This window comes from Podarcis pityusensis (assembly GCF_964106645.2).
Source record: "Podarcis pityusensis genome assembly, chromosome: 2".
Classification (NCBI taxonomy): Eukaryota; Metazoa; Chordata; class Lepidosauria; order Squamata; family Lacertidae; genus Podarcis; species Podarcis pityusensis.
The window spans coordinates 9540045-9559324 of NC_138029.1; the positions used below are offsets into that span (position 1 = coordinate 9540045).

The 19280-nt window shown below is 46.8% G+C and overlaps 1 protein-coding gene across 1 annotated transcript; it reads left to right on the plus strand.

The window, feature by feature from the left end:
- The first annotated feature begins 3249 nt into the window (after positions 1–3249).
- CYP27B1 (cytochrome P450 family 27 subfamily B member 1) lies at positions 3250–16444 on the plus strand. The gene is made up of 9 exons (XM_080996559.1): positions 3250–3517; positions 6992–7182; positions 9011–9207; positions 10341–10541; positions 11307–11470; positions 12605–12771; positions 13410–13491; positions 14554–14751; positions 15183–16444. Exons 1-9 carry the CDS (start codon positions 3314–3316, stop codon positions 15294–15296), a joined length of 1518 nt encoding a protein of 505 aa, XP_080852685.1. The 5' UTR covers positions 3250–3313; the 3' UTR covers positions 15297–16444.
- The last annotated feature ends 2836 nt before the right edge of the window (positions 16445–19280 follow it).

Genomic DNA, 19280 nt, shown 5'->3' on the forward strand with positions numbered 1-19280 from the left:
AAACAGCCCATTGTATGTTCATGTGCCTTATTTTGAAATGTGCTAAACCGACTTCCGGGTTGGCGCCATCGCCGAATGGCGGACTCCCTCCGAGCTCCGGAGGGAGCCTGCTCGGCAGGGGCTGGGTCCTACCGCACCGGCGATGCGGGGACCCTTAAAAACCACGGCCACGGAGGCCGTGGACATGGAGACTCGGCTGGCACCGCTAGCGCCCTCCCGACTCATGAAGGAGCCTTTTTAAAGGCTACGGATCGGGTGCCGGGGAGAAGCGTGGTGCTTTGAGTCCTCTGCTATCCCTGCCGAGCGCAGCCGCATGCCATCCGGCGGAGAGCGCTGACTTCTTCCATTGAAAATTCGGACTTCTTAACAACAACCCGTGAGTAATTTGGAAACCGGGTTCAAAAGGAGAAAAAAAAGAATTTTTTTTTCGGATTGGACACGAGCGGGGGGGGATCCAAAAAGGAAGTCAGTCCCCCCCCCTACTGTAAACCTTCCAAAACAAGGACGGGGAAACCAAGGTCCAAAATGATGTGTATTGCTGATTAAAACTAAGAATTCCACGATGGGGAACTATAAGAACTGTGCTGGAGGAAGAATTGAGGGAGAAGAAACGTAACCCCCCCCCCCTGGGAACCGGGGTGATTGAAGAGAGAGCCTGGTGAAAAGAGTCGGAGATTTTGACAGCTGTCAAAGTAGCTGTCAAAGTCGGAAAGCAGAGAGGATTTTAGTATGAGAACTTTGCTGGTTAAATTTGTTACAATTTGCTATAACTCGCTAAAATTTGGATACAAAATGGCGAAAACATGGATAACAATCGAACTTTTGGACTAGAGAAAACAAAGTTACAACAATCCCCCTAGAGGAGTTTTGGGACATTACAAAGATGGTCGTAAGTGGAAAAATACCATTGGAATTTTACAGGACTGGTTATCTTCTGGGAAAGCTGCAAAACGGAAATAATATTTTGTCTACAGGGTGTTCAGCTAAAGGAGACAATAGAATTTTCTATTGAAGAAAGGAAGGGACTGAACGCAAGTTTTTGTTCCTGAATAATAATAATCCCTGCAGAGTTATTAAGCTTCTGAATTAGAACGTTTCAGCAGCGGAACAAGAGGAAACTGGACTACAACTTGGAAAGAACAATGGGGGGAGTTTTATTAAAGATTTGAAGTTAAATGTTTTAAAAAATAATTATAAAAAGAAAAAGCCAGCAAGGAGTTGGGGGAAATAGGTGATTTATGGACTTTAAGAATTCCAGGCAGATAACATGGTTTGGTGGTCAGGGGGAAATTAAACCGGGGACAGGGGGGGGAGAACTAAAATCCAAAGGCTTGTCAACTTTTTTTTTTTCTGAAGGAGCTTTTTCTCATCTATTATACTTTTTATTTCTTATTTCTTATATTTCTATTGTGTGGGGTGTTCTTATCATTAAAAAAAGGGAAATTGTGGAATGAAAATGGGGTGGGCCCTGGGGAGAGAATTTTTGTCTTTTTATTAAGGGTATTGATGAGGAGTGTATAAATTTTAAATTCGAATAATGGTTTAAACAAATTAAGTTTCAATTAGAAATGAGAGCTTGTGGAGCCAACAATATGAAAGAGGAATATGGTAGGGGTGGGGGAAGGGGGGAGTCCCGGAAAGTGGGTGTATGAAAATAAGGTTTTGAAATGTATTTTAATTCTTATTTTCTGTATTTTTGAAAATCTTAATAAATATCATTTAAAAAAAATAAAAAAATATTTTGAAATGTGCTAAACCATCCCTGCTCCGCTTGGGAGAACTTTGGCACATTTGGCTGAGTCAGATCCTGGACTTCTGCCCCCCCCCCCCCAGCCCTTCCTTGAAGGCATCACTGATTCTTTCCTCTGTTGCCTCCCCACCAAAAATTTAGATTCTAAACTTAGCAGGGCAGGGATCTGCTTTTTGTTTTACTTTCTGCATCCATGTAACTTCTAGGCTGCCTTACACCCAAAGTTCTCTGGGTAGTTTACAAGGAAGAAAACCAACTAAATTGCCATCAGATCAACAACTTGCAACCAGTGAACCAATATTAAATCAGAAATCACCCAGAAACAGAGAAAAGTGAAAAATGCACTTCCTCTCTGAGATTGAAATAAAAAAACCAAAGGCAAATGCTGCCCATTTCTACTATTTAACACATCGTCTTCATAATTTATGATACAGTGGAAATGCAGGATTAAAATGTTATACATACGTATTGTATCATAATTCATTGCTATGCTTATTGCAACATTATTTATGGCTAATTTATCCTCAGGAGACTCTACTTAGTTATCATTCCTAGTGATTTTTTGGCATCAGTAGAGATTTCTTACACTCCTCTCTTATCTTAATGTTAACTTCCTGATAAAAAGACTTCTCTACTCTTGTAGGATATGAAAAAGCTACTTTTGGCAGGAGGCACAAGCAGACTTTAGGAATTGGTACTTGGAATTGCTTGCCTCTGCTGGGGGGGGGGTGTCCCTCCCTGCAACCCCCCTTCCTTTTTCTAGTTTTATTCTGATTGCATTTCCTTTCACTGCATGATACTGCACCGCAAATCTCTACGAACCATTGCTGACCCTTCTCTTTCGTTTTATTGTTTTTATTCCTTCTTTGCGCTGTTCAGCAAAAACCAAAACCAAAAATAAAATCGGCTGGCGCGAAGGTAAGAAAAACCGTTAATTCTAACCCTCGGGCAGCCCGATCTTTTGCACGTTCGTGCGGAGGGGTTTACAACCTGTCTTTTGCTTTCTCAAACGGCAGGGCTTCAGAAACATTTTTGGGGTATATTATTCCCACTTTGGGTCGGCCCGCGTTAAGAGCGGCAGCGGAGGTTTCTCATCCGCGTGACGCTCTTGTGGACGGAATGAATCTGCAGGGACAGGGACGGTGGCGCTTTTGCGCGCTTGCTTTTATGAGCAAAAAGCTCGGCATGGCTCCTCTCGTGTCCCGAAGAAGCCTTCCCGGAACTCTTAAAACCAGGCGCAATGACTCTTTTGCAGGGTCGAGGAGCCGCAGATCTGGCGCGCCCTCTCCAGTTCATCGCGCGCGCCTGCCCGACTCTTGCAAAAGCGCACGAGACGCCATCCCCACCCACGCGCCCTGATTGGCCACCCTTGGCACCCTGCGGCAGGATGAGGTGCTGGACCAAGAATCGGGGCGGGGACCAAGGTATGAGGCATGGCAGGGGCGTGCCCTGCCGGCTTCCACATGTTTTCTCCATAAATAGAAGGCGCCCCAAGATGCTCCTCCAACAGAACTTCGCCACCCGCAACCAACTCTCTAAGTATTTCGGCTTTGGAGAGCAAAGATGCCTCAGACGCTCAAGCTGGCCGGCAGGGCATCCGTGCTGGCGAGGTGCTTCCCTGAGATTTGGGCTGATCCTGTCCTCAAAGCTCCGGTCAGGGTGATCAAAAGCCACAAGACCCTGGACGAGATGCCAGGACCCAGCGCTCTGAGCTTCTTCAGCGACCTCTTCTGCAAAAAGGGGCTGTCACGGCTGCACGAACTCCAGGTAAGCTTTTACCAACGTGAAAGTAAAGGGTGTTGAATATCCTCTCCCCCACTTTTTCGTTCTTTTTTTTACCATTGATTTATCTAGGGTCGTATGTTTATGGCAGGAAAGGCACATTAAAACGGTCGCTAAGTTCTTCCTCTTAGTGCCTTGAGGCTTGAAAATTTTTCTAGTCACATCTGCTTAAATTTAGTAGTGGATTGCTTTGGTTTCAAAGGGTAGGAGTACATGCAAAGTAGGTTTTTTTTCCCTCTTTTTCTTTAGTTCCAAGTGTCTCTTGAATCAGATGGTGGGGCTGTAGAATTCTGCAAGCTTTTGAGTTTCACAGAAATCTTCCTCTGTGGAATGGAATAACATTACTGTATGTGCAAACTTTGATTCATTAAAACACACACATACTGCATGTTGGAAGTGTAGATTTTGGCGAATTTCCTTAAAAATAGTTCAAAAACTGATGGTACCCCAGTTTTTCTTTCTCTGTTACCTTGGCTCCATCAAAAAGTTTGCATGCTTGAATGTGGTGAGGTAATCAGATATTTTTCATCCTGGAGACGAAGGAGAAAGTGAGCCTCAAAGTTAAGGTCAATTCCTTAAAAAATTCCAGGAGATTCTGATAAAGAACACTTCAACACATCTGTTGACAATTCTGACTGTATCTATATATCTGTATCTACATCTATAACTATATCTTCAATGAGCACTGGAAATTTTGTTCCAAAAGTGACAAGAACAAGGCACTGCAAACATTAAAAAGTTTCCCAGGGATGGGAAACCTGCAGCCCTCCAGATGTTTATGGATTCTAACTCTCACCAACATCAGCCAACATAGTCTGTGGCTAGGGATGATGGGAGTTGTAGTCCGATAGCATATGGAGAACTCCCGTTTCCCCATCCCTGCTGAATGGGAGCATATTTTGTTTTACTTTGTTTATGCAATTTAAACACATGCCCTGCAAGGAGAATAAAACGAGGTACAAGGATCTTCCCTCAGGTGTACTTAACATTTCCGATGAACACCACTCGTCTCCATCCAGGCTTGTAAAAAGCTATTTAAATAATGTAGACTAAGCTTTCCATTCCTTGGCTTGCTTGTCAACACAGCCCTGTGAAAGTTTGGCAGTAAGCCAAGTTGACACAACTCTAGGTGTTTCATTCTTTTTTTGCTTTGCAGTGTAAACCATTGGTGTCCTATAATACCATCTCTGTGTGTTTAAAGCCCACACTTCTGCCGCGATGTGTATAAATGGAGGCAGTTTAACCCATAATGCTTGCTTTGACTGCATGTGTGGAATGAACATGACAAATGTTGTATGATTTAGTCATCTTGACAAGAATGTTAAAACCTTTTCTTTAAAAAAAAACTAAAAATGATCATTATATTAGCCTTTCCTTGCTCACACACGTTCTGAAAGTGAGAGAATTGCTTGAAGCGGAGGACGAATCTTAATTGGCCAGTTCACTAATCTGGTGACAATTTCCGTGCCTTGTACTCCCAAAACTTACTTGCCTTCCAACTTTGTTGATAGCTTTATACTGTACATTCAACATGAACAGGAATGTATAGTTCAACAGACCTTTGTGGGAATTTAGGCATAGAGAAAGTAACTTGGGCGGCAATCCGAGGCAGGTATGTTTACTCAGAAGTTAGTCCCACTGAGTTATTGGGACTTACTCCAATGTAGTCTTTCCCCTTCTTTTACCTTCTAATAAACATAGTTTTATAGATTCCCAATATATAACAACAATTACAAAAAAGGAAAATAAATACAAAATCCCAACTTATTCCCTTCCCTGCTCCAAGATGGAGCAGTCTAATTTAAGTTTGCCAAAGTCTAATCTGTGTCCCAATGTAGTCTTATGCACACAAAATCCCATTGAAAGGGAGAGTAAGGCAGGTGTTTAAGACTGCAGTTACATAGGTAAAGGTAAAGGGACCCCGACTCTGGGGTTGCGACGCTCATCTCGCTATATTGGCCGAGGGAGCCGGCGTACAGTCAAGTGGCCAGCATGACTAAGCCGTTTCTGGCGAACCAGAGCAGCGCACGGAAACACCGTTTACCTTCCCGCCGGAGTGGTACCTATTTATCTACTTGCACTTTGACGTGCTTTCGAACTGCTAGGTTGGCAGGAGCAGGGACCGAGCAATGGGAGCTCACCCCATCATGGGGATTCGAACCACCGACCTTCCGATCGGCAAGCCCTAGGCTCTGTGGTTTAACCCACAGCGCCACCCGCGTCCCGCAGTTACATAATAAGGGGCTAATCCTTGCTTCTTCTTGTCCTGCTGCTTGCTGCTTTCTTTAGCGCTCAAAGTAAGCCCCATGAACTCAGTTTCAGAATAGGCATGTATAGGGTTGTTCAGTAATTTCCTTCCATATCAGTGGCACTTGAAATGTGTTGAACCTTTCCCTGGATAGTGTTCTGTTGTGAGGATGAGCATGATACAGCTTGTAAAGCACAATTTGCCTGTGAAAGTACTATGTAAATGAAGGGTTGCTTTTATTTTTGTTTTTTGCTGAAACGTAACTCAGCAATGAATAACTTCCCCTTTGGGCTGTATCAGGTGTGATGGTTGGAACCGTGAGTGAGACTGAAAGCTTCTGTTTGAAACAGGCCCCTCCCAAACCTAATTAAGGCAATGAATCATTCATTTAGCTTACTGTATCTGGCTTCAGCACCGGAATAACGCATGCTGCGTCTTTATACAATTTACTTGGGCTCCTGATGCCCCAGAGCTATGCCAGGATGTCAGAGTGAGATTTCTTGTGGCAGTTTCTATGATGTGGGGTTCTTGCAACAGAGCTTCCTGTCCCACCCACACCTCCAGAAAAGGCACCCACTTCTCAGTGATGGAATCACGGAAACGCAATCCCGTTTGTAGGTCAGCTGATCACCACGACTGCTCTATAGGGCCATAAACAGCAAACCGTTTTTGCCAGAGAGCCAGTGCACTGTGCAAGGGCTGAATGAGATCTCTTAACTCTCACCATGCAAAGAAGTCTATCTCAATTAATTAATTAATTCCACTTCTGTACCACCCTTCACCTGAAGATCTCAGGACAGTTCACAAGATTAAAATACAGGATACAAACTCAAATCAATAGTTAGAACAAAAACAAAACAATACCCCTCCACCCGCCAATACTGCTTCTCTGCCCTGGTATGAGGGGACTGAAATTCAGTACGCAAAGCCTTCCTAGTATGGGAACATGGTATTGTGCAAAGCTTCACCTGTTGAATATGTGCCTTTCATGCAGCTGTTTTAAAAGACCGATGCAGTTCAGAAGAAGAACCATGCCAGGTGGTAACCCCACCTGCAATCTTCTTTCTATATAAGATTGGAAGCAATCCAGCAGGTGAAATTAAAAACATGTGTGCATGGACCATAGTAAGTAGGGAGGGAACTAGACTTCTCCTCTTCTGTGTAGAGCGTTCTGTGTTATCTAATAAGTTTTCCTCCTGCTTCTGTCCTAGATCGAAGGCAAAGCCAAGTATGGCCCAATGTGGAAGGCTAGCTTTGGACCCATCCTGACGGTCCACGTTGCAGATCCCAGCCTGATTGAGCAGGTGTTACGGCAAGAGGGCAAACACCCCATTCGCTCCGCCATCTCCTCCTGGAAGGATTATCGGGAGTGTCGAGGCCATGCGTATGGGCTCCTTACTGCGTAAGTGTTAATTCTTCTTCTTCTCTCTCTCTACACGTGGGGCTGAGGGGGACAGATGTTGCAGGAGAGAGATTTCATTGTCTAGTCAAAAGAGAATCCTTTTTATCCTCTTTCTTTATACCATGACAATTCGGAATTTGCACGCTGGTGTGGGGCTTGTGAAGCCCATTCAGCAGCTCTCTCTAGTCTTGTCTGGAAGACTTTCAAGATGATCTTCGTTACATGGAGCCATGTGATGTGGAGGGCATTTTGGGAGCGATCCTGAGACCCTACCGTTTCCCATGGGCTGCTGGATAGAATTGAGAGCCTGGGAAACAGTGTGGGATTGGACATGGTTTTCAGTTCCTGTGCCATGAAAATTTATGAAAGTCCCCATAGTAGGCAGTTACATAATCTACCACCTACACGCGGTGTGTAAGCAGCCCGCTTTAAAGGAGTTGCACATAACGTCCATTTCCTGCTCTCCCTGTCCTATACGGTATTTGGCACTCTTCCCTGATGAATGAAGTAGCAACCACTTGACTCTTACACAACAGGGGAGGGGAAACCTGTGAAAATACAGCTCTGATCTCCCCCAGCCAACGTAGTCAGGCGTGATGGGAGATCTGGTCTAGTAACATCTAGAGAGCCACAGCTTTTACAGGGCGGACAACCTACAGCAGAGACCTCTGGCAATCCTAAACAGGAGAATTAAGGCCTTTAGGCCTGACATTGGTGTGCAGGTCTACAGGATTGCCGGGTCTCCTGTGAGACATTGGCTGGAGCTGAGGAAGTAGATAGAGCCCAATGACACTTGCCAAGAGAGGGCACTTGTGTCCCCTGGAGTCCTTGAGAAGGATGCTAAAGCCCTGACATTTTAGCTCAAGGGATTAAGACCTGCAACTCTAGCTTGACTTGTCTTGCCTAGTGCTACCTTGTGGACTGCTCCGTATCTGAGGTGAAGATTGGTCAGGGCAGGCCTGTTTATGTTCTCACATGCACCAGAGTGACATTCCCCCACACTCTAGACAGGTGGCAGGCTTGCCACTTGTCTGCCACTGTGGTAAGAGTTTGGGCTGAGGAGTCGGACAGGGCCAGAGCTCTGGTGCGTCATCATCACCATAAAGCTGGGATGGGGGGAAGAGTCTCTCTCCAAAGTGCTGCTTTCCAAGGAAAGAGCTGCAATGTTTGCAAGCTGCTCCCTGAGCAACAATCCCTGGCCTGACTCTTATCAGCAGTTTCACAGAAGCTCTCTCCGTTATTGCTTTGCTTGGGTTTTGTACTGCTCCTTCGGGAGCCTTTAACTCCAGATTCTGAGCTTGCCTTTCCTACTGTAGAGCACCGGTGTGGTAAACAGATAAAAGGGGGTCCCCCTTCCCCACCTTCCATCCGTTTTTTGCAACCCTGCTCGCTGCGGTTTCCTGTTCCTCGCTCTCGTGGTTTTTTTATTTCCCGGAAATGTGTCAGGCAGGAACTGTGGGATCCTTCCGGGGCTTGCACAAAAGTGCCAGCTGGGAGTGAGAAATAGCTAGAGCAATTCTATGACTCAAGGCTCCCCTTGGTGGGCGTTTTCTCATCAGCTGGGCTGCTGCTTCTGCAGTTTAGACACAGGATGTGAGTAATGAGGAGAAGCGGAAGAACAAAGCCACTGGCAGTTTTTCTCTTTCGAAGCACCGCTCATCAATTTCAGCGGGACTTTTATCCTTCCCTTGTGCAGGGAACATGCTTAGATTCCCAAAGCTGAGGACTTGGGGTCCCTTGTTTTGAGGTGCTTGTGGCTGCCCCGTGCACGGGGTTTGGACAGGTCTCCTGCCCAGGGAGCTAACGGAGGCCTCTCTCTTCCATGCAGGGAAGGCGAGGAGTGGCAGAAAACTCGCAGCCTCCTTGGGAAGCATATGCTGAAGCCCAAAGAAGTGGAGTCCTACACTGGCACTCTGAACGATGTGGTCAGTGATCTGATCCGACGGCTGGAGCACCAGCGGAGTTTCCACGATCAGCATGTGGTCAAGAATGTGGCTGACGAATTTTACAAGTTTGGATTGGAAGGTATGTGTTTTGCTTACCGCATTTTGTGTGTCACCCTAGTAAACCGCGCAGCCCAGAGTTATATCGGTTGACATTTCAGCATCAGGGGAAGCCGGGATTCATCTTTTGTTCTTGTTGCGACAGCTAAGGTGGTCATTTTGAGCAGGTTCTGGGTTGGATTTGTTTGGGAATGTTTTTTGTTTTAGGACAGGGTGATAATTCAGTGAGATTATGTCAGGAACACCTTTCTCCCCTGCCCGTTTCCTGCAGTGCCTCATTCAACTCTGCTCCTGCAAAGCTGCATTTGCCACTTCACAAAACCTCAGAAACTCTTCTGGTGTCTCTACTTCCAAATTCCTTTCGTACCATAAGCCAGAACAATGTGTTCTGCAGAAACTGGCACTGAATGCAGAATCCTCTGGCATTCTTTTAAAGAAAAATCCCGGTTTTCATTTTTGTTTCTTAAATAACAACAAATTCTAATTTTTTAGCCCTTGTGGCTGTAAAGATGGACCTGAAAGGAGAAGCCAAAGTGTGAGGTTTTGTGAAGGAGGATTTACTTGAGCGAGGAGCTGGGACTATCGTGCTTTACATAGTTAATTGATCTTTCTTCTATCCAGTGCAAACAGTTGTGAAAGGTGTAACTGGATTGGCTTAGTTTGCATGAATTGCAAAATCCAAATCTTGCAATGGAATTCTGAGAATTTTTTGGGTTGACCAGGGAGCTGCTCCATCAACACATTCACAGTATTGAACTGTGCTTATATGGATATATTAAAAGAGTTCTCCCCCACCTCCACACACCTGTCATTCACCATGGATGTGCCAAACAGGTATTGTGAAAGATCCATATCTTGGTCTGACTCAAGTTGTTGAAGTGTTGTTGAAGAGCTGGGGAAATCTGTGGCCCCCGTAGATGATGTTGGACTCAAACTCCCATCAGCTCCAACCAGCAGGACCAATGGTTAGCGATGATAGGAGCTGGAGTCCAACAACGTGCAGTGTGGCCACATGTTCCCCATCCCTATTGCAGCAGATGTTTATTAGAGTCCCCCTGAAAGTCACATCCACACGGTTGGGCAAAGCAGCAAAAGGAGCCAGGCAAGATAGCATCTCCTCTCGTGGCTTAATCAATTTAATTGCTTTTTTTCTAGGCATCTCTTCCGTCCTCTTTGAGTCCCGCATTGGTTGCCTGGAGCCCAAAGTCCCCCAGGAAACGGAGAACTTCATTAGCTCCATCAACACCATGTTCATCATGACTCTGCTGACGATGGCAATGCCCAAGGTCTTACATCGCATCTTTCCCAAGCCATGGCAGAAGTTCTGTGAATCCTGGGACTATATGTTTGAATTTGGTGAGTGTTGCCACCAGAGTTTGTCAGAACCTTGAAGAGGAACTAAATGGCCTGTTGTTGTAGCACCAATCAGAATCTTTGTCGCTCACTAAGCAAGCTTGGCACAAATCGTTGCATTTCATTCTCACTACACCTGTGTGTATGTGTGTTGGGGTTATTTCTGCTTCCTGCAAGAAGTTGCACAGTTTTTGTTGTGCTTGGCTCTGAAGGGTGGTTTAAAACTGATGCAACCACCGTTCCAATTCTGGAAAGATAGAAAAGATTAATCAACGTAGGTTTTAATAGCAGGGCCAAGAAAGCCCCCTGCAACACTTACCAATAATCATATGGCAGAGAAGGCCTTCGTAAAAGGAATATTTTTATAGGGTTTTCTAGATATTGATAGGATCCAGCTTTAATAACAACCTTATTCCAGAAATGCATTAGTACTGATGCCGCTGGCAAAAACAAACCACTAGATTCACCTCTGGGGAAGAAGCCACGACTGTTAAAGTGCTTTAAACATGTGATGAGGATGTGACCCATTCATAACCAGCCATTTAGCCTCCTTGCGGCTAGATCATGCAGCAACTCTCCTGTCTAGATAGCAATGCCATGAGAATTCAAAGAAAGGGCAGCCTAGAAGCTCCTGAAATAACTGTTTGAGCTGTCTTCCTGCAAGAAGCAATTGGCCCAGGCTGATATGTCCGCGACGGGTGACTGAATGCCTTGCTTGGCGGCTCTCCCTGGAGAGCAAGTGCTCATCTCGTGCCAATTCCTTTCCAGCCAAAGGACACATTGACAAGCGGATGGCTGAAGTTTCGGAGAAAATCTCACGGGGGGAGAAGGTGGAAGGAAAATACCTGACTTACTACCTGGCACAGGAGAAGCTGTCCATGAAATCCATCTATGGGAACGTGACTGAGCTTCTGCTAGCTGGTGTGGACACGGTAAGCCTTTTGGAAAACACTGGGGGGGGGGAGCGCTTCTTACAGGAGCAGGATACCCCCCCTTACACAACTGGGCACTAAGTGAAGTAGGTCTCTGAGATGGAAAAATAACAGAAGGCCCTGGTAGTGGCTGGCTGGCATGCTGTGCTTTCCTGTGAGACAGACAGCGGCTTCTGATAACCCACTCTGGTTAACAGTGCCATGCCATGGAATCCTATGTACTGACCCCTAGTTTGAGGATTTTCTTTGGCCCTTGTGCCTCTTTTTCACTTCTATCTCCTCTTGCAGGAGGGCAATTTTACAGCTATTAAAGGTAAAAGGACCCCTGACCATTAGGTCCAGTCATGACCGACTCTGGGGTTGCGGTGCTCATCTCGCTTTATTGGCCGAGGGAGCCGGCATACAGCTTCCGGGTCAGGTGGCCAGCATGACTAAGCTGCTTCTGGCGAACCAGAGCAGTGCACAGTAATGCCGTTTACCTTCCCGCTGTGGTGGTACCTATTTATCTACTTGCACTTTGATGTGCTTTTGAACTGCTAGGTGGGCAGGAGCAGGGACTGAGCAACAGGAGCTCACCCCATCGCGGGGATTCGAACCGCCGACCTTCTGATCGGCAAGTCCCAGGCTCTGTGGTTTAACCCACAGCACCACCCACGTCCCTTTTACAGCTATTAAGTGGAGCTTAATTTGAGCCCGGAACTTATTTTCTGTTCCAAGGCCTAGCCCTAGAATATGAAGTAGCTGGGTTTTTGTTTTAGTTTTAAAAGAACACCTCTATGCAAATACAAAGTAAATTTCCTGGTTCTGGGGCATGGGACGCTGCACACACCTCTTTCTCTCTCTTGGAACGAAGGCTAGAAACACTCCCTTTCTCTTAATTGGTAATAATTGCAGCGTAATATCTTGGCTGTTCTGTGCAATGTGATTGGCAGAACAAGAACCCTATATCCCCTTACCCTATTGAACTCAATGGGACTTTAACTTCTGAGTAGGCACGTATAGGATTGCCCTGCTAATATTTTACTCTTCTGCCATGCAAAGGAGGAATAACTCTGCTGCAGAAATCCCATTCTGACTGGGGTCCTACTCCTAATAGCCTAATGATGAACCCTGTCCTGGTCTCTATCCCTGCAGATCTCGAGCACTTTGTCCTGGAGCCTGTATGAGTTGTCCCGTCACCCGGAGGTGCAAACATCCCTCCACAAAGAAATTGCAGCAGTGATGAAGGGCAATGCCATCCCAACGGCAGCTGATGTAGCCCAAATGCCCTTGCTGAAGGCGGTGGTGAAGGAGGCACTGAGGTGAGCCTCATTTTGGGAACAGATGGGAGAGTACATGGGGAGGTTGCTTGCTGAGGTTGCTGGGGGAAGCATAAAATGTGACCAGGTCTGCCATTGCCTAGAATACCACTATCCCACCAACCTTATCCTGAGATTCCTGCATTGCAGGGGGTTGGACTAGATGACCCATGGGGTCCCTTCCAACTCTATTATTCTGTGACATTGGCCATGCTGGCTGGAACTGTTGGGAGCTCTATTCCCAAAAACATCAGCAGAGCACCAGGTCGAGAAAAGTCAGTCTAATCCTTTTAAAAGTTGCATTGAAGCTGACATTCAGGTGAGGACCAAGGATGGAGCCTTAGGCAGCTGTATAGGAAAAGGAGGCAGATTCCCTGTGATTTGGCCACTAGCATTCATCCTGATGATCCTAAAGGCCAGGAAGATTTAAACTTATCTGCTGCACTTTTCTAGCTCTGTGCACCTAAGTAAGAAAATCGGGTGCTTCCTTTGGGCTGCAACAGTTGCAGCAGCATAGTCACTTAGCCAGCTGGGAGATTTGCACTCAAACAGGAAAAGGTTAGGGAGCTGAGTAAACATTGCGACATGTTGTGGGGAATCAATTCCTTTATATTCACTTTGGCTGCTCTGTTTTCCTGCAGGTTGTACCCTGTGATTCCTGGCAATGCACGCGTCATCTCAGACAGGGACATCCAAGTGGGAGACTATCTGATCCCCAAAAAGGTGAGCGTGTTACAAAATTGGATGCAAAGAGGGGATGGGGACGGATGATAGCCATCGTTCTCTGGGTGGAGCTAAAGAGAAGCAGTAGGTTTAAGAAGGCAACATCCATTCTGGGATATACATGGCTCCTAAAGGGCCGTAGCTCAGTACTTGCTTTGTATGCAGAAGGTCACAGGTTCAATGCCCCAGCAGCTCCCAGAACGGCCAGCCAAGACTTGTGTCTGAAGTCCTGGATAGCCACTGCCAGTAGATGTAGACAATGCTGAGCTGACTGGACCACCATCAAGACTTGGTAGAAGGCATGTTCCTTGTTCATAAAGGAAGCAAGCCTGCGAAGTGTAGCTTGGCTTCCTTGCTTGAGTCCTCTGGAGCATTCTGGCTCTGCAGTGCATCTGCTTCTGGCACACTGTGGTCCTCAGCTGCATAGGTTGGTGGTGAGCAGATGGCCCTGGCAGGAGGGATTGCCTTGTCTTCTGCTTCATCCTACACAATGCTCCTCTGGCCTATGATGTGCAACTGCTCCTTTAGGTCAGCAATGCTGCAGGCAGAGAACTGCTGCAAATCTGGAGTAGGAAATCCCAACACTTACAATATCTGGCCAAGAAAACACGTGTGTGGATCAGGTGGTCATTGCTTGGAAGTGCTGGACATGCACTCAATCTGTGCAGGGTCCTGAAGAAGTCTTAAAAGCAAGCCTGGCAGGTGAACCCAAGTGAATGGAATATGCATCCTTTTAAAAAAATGCTTCTCAGCATCCTCTTGCAACATCTCAGGCACATAGGCATCCTCAGCAAACTGATGCACGTGCAAAGGGGTCCTTGCAGGAGGGAAAACTAGTGCAGGAGGAAGAGGAATGGCAGTAGAGATGCAGGCAGAATGAGGTTAAGGCTGCAGCGCAAAAGCTTTGCTCTCCAAATGAGAAAGGGAGGAAGCTGTTGAAGGAGGACTGGGATGAAGCTATGAAGGCATGCTTCTTAGGGATGGGTCTTTTGGCCATGTGCACCCTGACCTTAGGGTCCCTGGGCTGTTTCCTCATGATGTTCCCTTTCCCTGCTCTTTCAGACCTTGATCACCCTCTGCCATTATGCTACGTCACGTGACGCGAAGTACTTCTCCAATCCCAACTCATTCCAGCCAGAGCGATGGCTGCGAAAGGACAATGCTCACCACCCGTACGCCTCTATCCCCTTCGGCTTCGGCAAGCGCAGTTGCATTGGACGACGCATTGCAGAGCTGGAAGTGTATCTCGCCCTGTCTAGGGTGAGTGTCTGCAAGGAGAAAACCCTAGATCAATATTGATGGCCCCTAAGGGACTGTTTTCATCTTATGGAACTGAGACGCAGTGGGTGGGTTTCTCCCCAAAGCCCTGTTCTTGGAGGGACAAGAGGTTGCATTCACCTTCTGCCAGCTTTTACACCACCATCCCTCTTGCTGATCCTTCTTTAAAGGGACCAGCACAGTCAGGTAGAAGTTTGGCAGGAGCCAAATCTAGTGGGCCTAGATTTGCAAGGTTTCCTGAATCCCAGTGGAAAGTGAATGCATTCAGATCTTGTCTCTCTTGCCCTCTTCTGGGCAAGCTCCTTGATCATCTCCTTTGGCCTTTCTTCAAGATGACATCTTCGTTTTATGCCTTGTTGTTCCTTGCTCAGTAGCTGCCCTGCTAACAAGCCATCGCTCCTCTTGTCTTGCAGATCCTGATGCATTTTGAAGTGAAGCCAGAACAAGAAGGCCACATCGTGAGACCCATGACACGCACTCTGCTGGTTCCAGAGAAGGAAATCAATCTGCAATTTCTGAGCCGCTAATCAGGACGAAGCAGAACAACTGATGCTGGTCTTCCCATCAAAGCACACTAGACCTTGAGGCTGGGTGTGACAAAGCTAATCTTCTGGATTCTTTGGAGTCTGCTTGAAGAACGGCTGTAGAGCAGTGACATTGACTGAAGTCAGGCAAAGGGGCCACTGGTGCTTCCTCTCTTAAGTGGCACCCTCCGCTGTGTCTTGGAGGTCTTGCTAAAGGTGATTTCTCCAGAGCCAGAGTTTTCCAGCACATTATATAGAGTATCAATGTGCACTTAAAATAAACAGAGGGGAACTGTGGGAAGAGCAGTCTTGCTCTGAAACGTACCTGCTTTTCTCACTCAGTTTGATAGTTCCCAGAACTTTCGGGAAATCGGATGGAGAGCAAGGAGCCCAGTAACCCAGTGGCAGGTGTGACTGTACTGTATACCAAACTGCCAATGTGATATCTGTGCAACTGTGAGTTCATGTGTGCGTGCCCAATGCTCCATGACAGCAACCTCAAGGAAGGCCATCCAAAAACGAGGCAATACGGGCGAAGTTTTTGCATCTTCTCCACCGCAACATTGTCCATTAGGTGCCATTGGCATATGTAAATCGTCCATATTAGATCAGTGTTGGATCACTGTCAGAATGCAGTCACCCAGGTTATCTCTCGCTTGGATCTTGAAAGTGATATTTAGTTTCCTTCTCAGGGTGGAAAAGCTGGTTTCTAGATGCAGGGACAGTATTTATATCCCCACCCAGGTGTGTGAAAAGACCCCCAAAAGCAAGCCAAACTTCATTTCAAATTATATGTGTGTTTTTTAATCACTGAAGTTGAGGCAGTTATACAGATCTTCCCTGTTTGGAGCTGTGGGAATGGAGAACAGGAATGTATTTAAGAGCCTTATTATTTATTATTCTTAATATTGTTATTATGCTAATCTTTTGTATTTTAAATATAATCATTTATATTTAATACCCTTCCCCTACATATTTATATTTTTATAACCTATAAATTATGTGTACAAATGTTCTGTATTTTAAAAACAGCTGCATCAGAACAGTTCCTGTAACCAAAGCTGTCTACCTTAAAGGCTGTTTCTTTGGTGCTATGTTTAAATGTTATTTATTATCTCTGGATAATAAACATGAACTGGTTTTTTTAAAAATCTGACTTGTTTATCTGTGACTTTGAGCTGAAACGCCAAACAGAGAGATTGTGATTGATTGATTGATTGATTGATTGCACTTTTGATCCCACCTTTCCTCCACGTCGCTCAAGGTGGCATACATCGTTCCCCTCCTCTATTGTAACTTCACAACAACCCTGTAAGGTTGGGTAGGCTGAGAGTGAGTTACTGGCCCACAATCACCCAGTGAGCTTCGTAGCTGAGTAGGGATTTGAACTCTGGTTTCCCTGGTCCTAGTTCCAACACTCAGCACCACACTGACTCTCTAATGGTAATGGCTGGGTGAGCATTATCTAGTCTGGAAACTTGAAATTTGCTTTCTAGCAACTTCTCCTTATGGTCTCCTTATGCTTGTGAGTGTTATAGCGGGTCACTGATGGTTAACTCCCAGCACCCATCACAGTGCAACTCCCAAGGTGGCCAAGCCATCATGGTTAAACTGAAGTGGCAGACGTAATTCTAAAAGAGTTCCAACATTACAAAACAGCTCATGACTTGTTCTCTCCTACACCTTATCATTAACCAGTGTGCCAAAAAGCTTTTTCCTCCTACAGAGTTCCATGGAGCAGCCACTCACAGTGCAAAATCCTTTCCCTTCCCCACCCGTAGTGTAGTTATACCAAGTCTGTCTAGGTTAGCGCACCCGACAAACTGAGCCCATTTTTAAACCCCAAGGAAATGCACCACGGCGGGCTCGGAAGGGCTGGCACCCACATCCAGGAAACCTGGGCAGTTGCTGAAGCCCCAGTGCCCAAGCAGGACCCACAGCTGACCCCTGCCCTGAGCCAGGAGGCTGGCTCTGACAAACCCTTAAATTCCCACCCCCCGCGCTGTAGCCTCACTCTGGGTCAATGTGAATGGCAGATAGACCCAGCCACCCAATGGTTGCAGCATTGCTGCTCTCCATCACTGCCCATAGCTGTCAACTTACAGATTTGAAAATAAGGGACCAGCAGCCTCGAAAATAAGGGATCAGCAGCCAAAATAAGGGATTTTAGTCTACCAGCTGAAATACGAAGTTAAAAGGGACCAGATAATTTTGGAGAGCAGCGCCGGTTTTTAGCCCTTCGTTTCCAGAGGCTGCTGCTCAAGACACCAGCCGATGAAACACTGCAATTAAATAACTACAAGCAGCAACCGCTTTTCGCGCAAAACGAAGTCCAAGCTATGAAGATGCTGCTGCAGTTCTGTATCTTTTCTCTTGTGTTCCATCTGCAGCTCCCAGTTTCATCAGGTGGGGCGGGAGGAAGGGGGGGAATAGCGCCCAAAGTAAACCGCAGATCAGACCATCTATGCTAGTCTACCACTACAAATCTATGGGAGAAGCGCTTGCGGTCCTTCCTCCGCTTTCCCCCGCTATGGTTAGCCCTTGGGACACCTGCCCGCACCTCCGCCTCCTCCTCCTCTCTCTGAACTGCTTTTTCTATGGTTGCCCTCGCTCTCCTCTCAAGGCTCCTCAGCAATTCATAGGTCGCGCCAGGCTGCCCATCTCATCCAGGTCCTTCAGCGGTGCAGCCGCAGTATGGCCTAGTGGGAGCGGCAGCAGCAGGCAGAGGGGAGGCCCCAGGCAGAGACGCTCAGTTTGGCAGCCGCGAGGAGGATGGCAGCGGAAGGGCCCAAGGCGCCCGCCAGTCCCGGCGGGGAGGGGCTCCCGGGGGTTGAGGCTGGTGAGAGGAGGCTGGAGGGGGGTGGGCTTGGCAGCCAAGCAACACAGTTGGAGCCTCCCTCCTCCCTGGCCGGCAGGAAGGGGGGAGGGAGAGGAGCTGCTTCCTTTGAAACCCAGGAAATTTACGGGACATCATCAATAAGGGACAGCAGCGGGACACGGCGCTGGGATAAGGGAGTTTCCCGCCAAATAAGGGACGGTTGACAGCTATATCACTGTCTCCACATCAGACAGTGGAGCCACGCCCCCTGGATCCACCCCTCTCTGGTAAGGCAGTGCAGTGCAACAGGGGCAGGAAAAGAAAGGCTTGTATAAAGGGGAAATAGCACCATCTGAAGCAGAGTGTTAATAAGAGGCCAAGACTTGGGATAAATAAATAATATAAATAAATTTTTATTTATACCCCGCCCTTCCCGGTTCAGAAAACCGGGCTCAGGGCGGCTAACAACAAATTTAAAACACTTAATTGATGCAACAAAAAACAGCATAAAACGGGAATAACAATAAATTCAGAATTCAAAAATCAATTTAGGGGGGAAATACATCCAATAAGCATTAGATAATCCCCAGGGCTAGCTGGCTGAATTGGTCCTACTTGGGCCAGCGAGGAGACCAGGGGAGAATTAGCTGTGGGATCCCAGAGTGGGTAATCTTCATAAAAGGGGAGGGGGAGGGAAGGAAGGGGAATAAAAGATCAGGCTAAGTTCAAACTGAAAACCAGGCGGAATAGCTCTGTCTTACAGGCCCTGTGGAAGGAAGTTAAATCCTGCAGGGCCCTGGTCTTATGGGACAGAGCATTCCACCAGGTTGGAGCCATCACTGAGAAGGCCCTGGCCCTGGTGGAGGATAATCTGACTTCCTTAGGGCCCGGGACCTCTAAACTATGATTATTCATGGACCTTAAGGTCCTCTGCGGAGCATACCAGGAGAGGCAGTCCCGTAAATACAAGGGCCCTAAGCAATAAGCAGTGTCCAGGCTACTCCTGCTATCTCTGATTCAAAGCACACAGATGCCAAGTGGTGCAGACGTCCCCTTGCCTGGGCGAAGCTGGAACATGATTCAACTGCCTTTCCTGCTGGCTGTTCCTTCCAGTCTTTTATAGTGCCTACTTGCTGGAAACATCTATTGAGGAAAGCTCAGCATCTAAA